This window comes from Limulus polyphemus, unplaced genomic scaffold, assembly GCF_000517525.1.
Source record: "Limulus polyphemus unplaced genomic scaffold, Limulus_polyphemus-2.1.2 Scaffold10636, whole genome shotgun sequence".
NCBI classification, from domain to species: Eukaryota; Metazoa; Arthropoda; class Merostomata; order Xiphosura; family Limulidae; genus Limulus; species Limulus polyphemus.
In genome coordinates this window covers 574-6,607 of record NW_013676246.1, presented here as the reverse complement: position 1 = coordinate 6,607, position 6,034 = coordinate 574, and the positions used below count along the sequence as shown (strand labels likewise).

Here is a 6,034-nt window from a genome sequence, read left to right as displayed (position 1 = left end):
TAAGTAATGTTATTTAATTGTTTACTGTACCTGTGATATATATATATATATATATATATATATATTCACAACTACTATGTTTGCTGCCCTGTGATAGTATTTGCAATCACTGTGTTACTAAAGAAGCCAAGTAGAGGTTAACGTACCCATGATATGTATGTTAGTTTTACTGTACTGTGATAGTGTTCACAACCACTGTGTTATTGAAGAGGCCATATAAAAGTTAACATGTCCATAATTAGTTAGTTGTGTGTGTAGTTGTTTGCTGCCCTGTGATAGTATTTGCAACTACTGTGTTACTAAAGAAGCCAAATAGAAGTTACTGTGCCCATGATAGGTCAGTTGTATGTTGGTTTCACTGACCTGTGATAGTGTTCACAACCACTGTGTTATTGAAGAGGCCACATGAAAGTTAAAATATCCATATTTAGTTAGTTGTGTGTGTAGTTGTTTGCTGCCCTGTGATAGTATTTGCAATCACTGTGTTACTAAAAAAGCCAAATAGAAGTTACTGTGCCCATGATAGGTCAGTTGTATGTTGTTTTTACTGAACTGTGATAGTGTTCACAACCACTACTGATGGAGCCAAGTAATGATTAACAAACCCATGACATGTTACTTGTACATAGTTGTTTACTGCCCTGTATTAGTGGAAACAACTGCTGTGTTACTAAAGAAACCAAATAAAGTTTAAAATACACATGGTTAGTGTTATATTGGTTATGGTTTTTTTTGTGATGCATGTAAAGATTTTGCGATAAAGTAGTCTTAAGCTATTTTGTAAAAATCTATTTTGCTGAGTTAATAGAATAATATATTGTAAAGAACTTTTAGCTTGAAGATAAAATTTTTAATGTATAAAATGTTACCATTTTGTTGCAATTCTATAGACAATGTCAAGGCACTTTTTCGTCGAGCTAAAGCTCATGTTGGAGCATGGAATCCTGTTGAAGCTCATGAAGACTTCTGCAGAATAATGGAACTAGACCCTAGTCTGGAAAACACAGTAAGACGTGAGCTTCAGTTATTAGAGAAGGAAGAGAAAAAAAAGAATCTTGAAGATAAAGAAATGTTAAAAGGAAAAATCTTTAACATGTAAATATTAACTTATTAACCCTTTCTGGACTGGAGGAGTGCTATTGGTATCCCCTTTTCTTCCCTTCTCACAATGGAAATAGTTAACCAAATTGTCTGAATCTTAAAGCAAATTTACTAAATTGTATCTTGTTTTTGCTTCAAAACATCATGTGATTTGATGTAGTTTTTCTGTTACTCTTTTTACATGTGAAATTTCTAAAACCTCATTATGAGACACTTTTTAGAAGGAAAACACATTCAACATATTCTTTTGTTTTCTTCTTAGAACTTTTGTTTAATGTTGATCAGAAGGTTCCAGCTAGTTTCAATTTGATTTATAATCATTGGTGTATTTGTTCTGATATTTTATTTTACTGACTGTATTAGTCATTACTTCAAGCTAAGAATAATGTCAGGTGAGTGTTGAATGTAATAACTAAAAAATTTAATGGAGTTTGTGAATTTTAATTGTTGTATCTTAAAATTTAAGTTTTACTTGGGAAATTTTTTGTGCTTCCTGTTGGTGATTGCTTGAGTTTTAATAGGATTAAGTGCTACATGCCATCTGTTAAGGCCCAGCATGGCCAGGTGGTTAGGGCGCTCGACTCTCAATCTGAGGGTCGCGGGTTTGAATCCCTATCACACCAAACATGCTCGCCCTTTCAGTCGTGGGGGTATTATAATGTGACAGTCAATCCCACTATTCATTGGTAAAAGAGTATCCCAAGAGATGGCGGTGGGTGGTGATGACTAGCTGCCCTCCCTCTAGTCTCACACTGCTAAATTAGAGATGGCTAGCGTAGATAGCCCTAGTGTAGCTTTGCGTGAAATTCAAAACAAACAAACCATCTGTTATACCATATAGTGACCTGATGATTGAGAGAAGCTTGAATTTTAAATGTAGTAGCCAGAGGGTTATGTGATGTACTCCAAATATCTATGTCATCAGCATACTGAGATGTGTGAGTGGATAAAAGAGCTGGGAAAGGGATATCATTACAAAGTTTATGTATAATAAAGGGTTTAATAGGAAGATTTATGTTGCATCTGCTAGTAAAGGGAAAGAATTTAATAAAGCATTATTAATTTTATATTTAGCTGAATGGTTGGAGAGGAAGTTTGACATGGAAGACATTTTGCTAAACTGAGTTAGTTGCTACGATTGTATGTTTACAGTTGAAGCCTTTAAATACGCATTTGGTGAATTGGACCAAGTGATTGAAAGTTTGCCTTCTTTTTTTCTGGATGTGTTATGTATGTTACAGGGTTGTTTATTTTGAGATATTATAGTAATCATGTGGCTATAATGTTTTTCTAAAGTTCCTACACTGCTCAAGAGATTTATCGGACAGTACATGTTGGAGTTATCTAAACCTATGTTATTCCTAAGGAAAATTTTTAATTATAGCAGGTTTCCAAATCAAAGAATAATAACAAGATGCAAAGAATAGATTAAAAAGAATGCAGGTGCATGTGCTTAAGGTGTCAAATGTATTTTTAGTACTATGTTATGTATACCATCCTCACTGGGGACAGTGTTTTTAAGTTGTTTGATGGGAACCTTGATCTCTGCTTTAGTGATAGGTTGAATTATAGAGTCATAATGTGCAGATGAATGTGACCTTTGCTGATTATATGATATTATGAGATTATAATTACCTATCTTGAGATACATGATTTTAAACTTTGTGGAAATCATGCAGATCAAAATGACTTAAATTTTGGGGTTTTAAAAAAGACTTCTTCGTAGTAAGCTGCTGGAAACTTGGTCTTCTTGGGGTGCATGGTGGCAATTGTATAACTGTAGTCTAAATTGTGGCAAGTATTTGGTTGCTCTTAGTATTATCTATTGTTTTGGGGTTTTAAAAAAAGACTTCTTCGTAGTAAGCTGCTGGAAACTTGGTCTTCTTGGGGTGCATGGTGGCAATTGTATAACTGTAGTCTAAATTGTGGCAAGTATTTGGTTGCTCTTAGTATTATCTATTGTTTTGCAGAAATTATGACAGTGTTCTTGTTGCTGATTATTTAATTTATTCATTGTGTTAATTTGTTGGTTAATGAGAACTCTGAGGGAAGTGTTGTGGGTAACTATGGATAAGTGATGTATTTCTAGTATGTGTTTCTGTGTTTTAGATATTAGTTTCCAGTAGTTAGGCTTACAGTTTTGTTTGTCTGATAGGACTGCTTTGTTGCTTATTTTGGAAATTGCTGAGGTGATAGTATGGGCATAATTGTCTATAGCTACAGAGTACCTGGCTGACTGTAGTATTTCATGAAGGGGAGAGTCCAAGATAATTTTAAAGGTACCCGAGTTTGCTTTGGTAAAATCAAAAACTAGGCGTAAAGAAGAGGTTCTTCCATTGGTAGGTTGGAAGGTAGGGGGTTATAATCACCCTCTATTTTCAAGAACTTGGGAATTCTACCTTCCAACTTACCATATCTAAAACAGTATGGGGTTATAATCACCCTCTATTTTCAAGAACTTGGGAATTAGATATGGTAAGTTGGAAGGTAGAAAACAGTATGGGGTTATAATCACCCTCATTTTCAAGAACTTTGGAATTAGATATGTGTAGATTAGTGTGGGAGAAACAATTGCAAGGTCAGATATATCCTGTGTTCTGTTTGTGTGCACGCGTGTGTTATCGTTCACAATTATTAGGTCATAGCATTCTATGAATGAATGTAAAATGCTACTGTTTCTATTTAAAACTGCATTGTTGAAGTCAGTATGCTTAGAATTTAGATTACTGAGAATGGTAGTTCTGGGGTTTTGGTTGATAACTATCTGCACACGTGAGGGCATTATTGGGTTTGGTAAATGGTGAATTGTATACAGCGAGGAGTGTATACTGGTGAACTTACCTGTTATTAACAGCCCTGAGTGACCACTGGATCTAGATTCCTCAAAGACAAGTAAATATGTAGGAGCTGTACAAACTTTGTTGACTAATTTGGGTATGGAGTCTGTATGCACTGTGGGTGGAGATAATGGTATTTATAACAGAGGCAATCATTCCGTAGATAACTTTGCTAAAGTCTTGGTAGCATCTGGGTGATTCTACCTGCTGTTTAGTGGCCTTTGCATATGTTTGGGTACAATGGGTGATGGTTGGTAGTGAATTCAGCAGCTGCTGAGGTGCCAACTGGACAGTAGCTCCTGGTTTCTTGGGCAGGTGGATTCCTGGTATTCTGTTAACGTTTACTGTTTCCTTCTCAGTAGAGAGGTAGTTGTTTGGCTGTCCTTGATTCCTGCTGGTTTTTGCTAATTTTGAAGGCACTTAGGACATCCTTGATATGATCTGCTTGGAGCCCTCCAATGTTGGCACAGTGTGTTTGCTCCTTAGCATTGGGATATTGGCTTAACAGGATGAAGATCTCTGCATCTAATTTTGGCCATTCAGTTGACCTTGCTGTGGTTGAATTTCTGATAGTTTTAGCACTGTACTACTGGTCTGCATTGTTGCCCAATGAAGGCACTGGTAAGAGGGACAAAAGCTTTCAATAAAAATATTTTAATGTAGAGGAAAGTCCGTTTATAATTCTACATACTGGACTACTGATGTTGGTCATAGTGACTTTGCTTTTTCCACTGTGAATTATGTGAACCCCTGGGAGATATCTATTTTGATTAGCATGTTAACTTGTGTAGGGTTAAGAGTGGCTCACACTAGTGGTGTTGGATCTCCGATTATTTGCAATTCAGCCTTAGCAATGGGGATGCCAAGTATGAATAATTCTTCTTCTACATCTCTGAGGACACTACTGATTACATTCATCTTCTTCTGCTGTGGTTTGCCTGAAATGTGGATGGCAATTTTAGCACCATTGAAGCACCCTCGGCTAGTTGGCGAACATGGATGAAAGTCACTGATGGGAAGAGGTTCTTGTTATCTTTGGCAATGCAGGGTAAGTGGAAGCTTCTAGAAATCCCTTTTATGATGATGGTGAGTGGCACTTTCAGGACTTGAGTTGGACTGAAGGTTTTATCATTTATTGATGATTATCAAGTTGGAGTAGAGGACTTCATGGTTGTTGGCTGCTACTGCTGCCTCATAGGTTATCTGAGGTGTTAGTACTGCCAGAATTTGATTCTGAATTGAAGCTTGGCAGCAATCTTGTTGTGTGCTAGTCCAGAAAATATTTGTCACACCATGCAAGCATGGCTACTTAGCTTCGTGAGGAACCTAATTAAGCTTACTTTATGTCTTCTTATAAAAGAAAATTTCTGTAGCTTTAAAATTGACATAATTTAACACAAAAACATTTTCCGGAACATAAATAATATCCCAGATTTGTGGCTTATTCCTAACCTCCTTATTTTTGCACTAGATTCACCCCTGAATAAGCTGTGACTAGTCAGTTTTCCAAAAATCCATAAACTACTACTCAAACCACTTTGTTCGTTATATATTGATGTAAATAGTTTACAATCTGCTTTGTTGACTTGTATTTAAATGTTCATTATAGCTACTTTCAAAGCTGTGTTTCATTATTGTGACATCATAAAGGATGGCAACAAATACGTATTGAGAACTAAGATGTAAATGATTATATATTTTTAGGGGATGATAGTTTCTTTGTGGATGTAAACCTATTCTTTGGGAAAATTAAAACAATAAGAAAAAATAAGTCGTTTACAGGTGACTTTTTGGAACTGCATAGAAATGAAAGTTAAAGATAAATATTACAAACTGACAAAAACGAAATTATAAAATATTTATTTGGTAAGAATTGTTGAAATAGTTAGAATTAATATTTGTAATTAAATTTTGAGATTTCACATGCAAATTTACATTTCATGCCTGGACCAGTCCAGATAGGGTTAAATTGATATATAAAATCCTTTGCAAGAGTTTTAGCATTAAAGTAAACTGTATTGGGTTATGTGCCTCATGATGTCATAATTTTTTTTCTAGAAACATGTTTCTGTGCTGGTAACATTTTTACTTTTGGT

At 35.3% G+C, this 6,034-nt stretch overlaps 1 protein-coding gene across 1 annotated transcript in view; it reads left to right on the top strand.

The window, feature by feature from the left end:
• The window catches only part of LOC106476460 (AH receptor-interacting protein-like), an 11,544-nt gene extending 9,823 nt beyond the window's left edge, over nt 1-1,721 (top strand). The window contains exon 4 of the mRNA XM_013937117.2: nt 891-1,721. Coding sequence (XP_013792571.1) covers nt 891-1,099 — 209 coding nt within the window. The 3' untranslated portion in view covers nt 1,100-1,721. The remainder of the gene's footprint in view (nt 1-890) is intronic.
• Nucleotides 1,722-6,034: the final 4,313 nt, after the last annotated feature.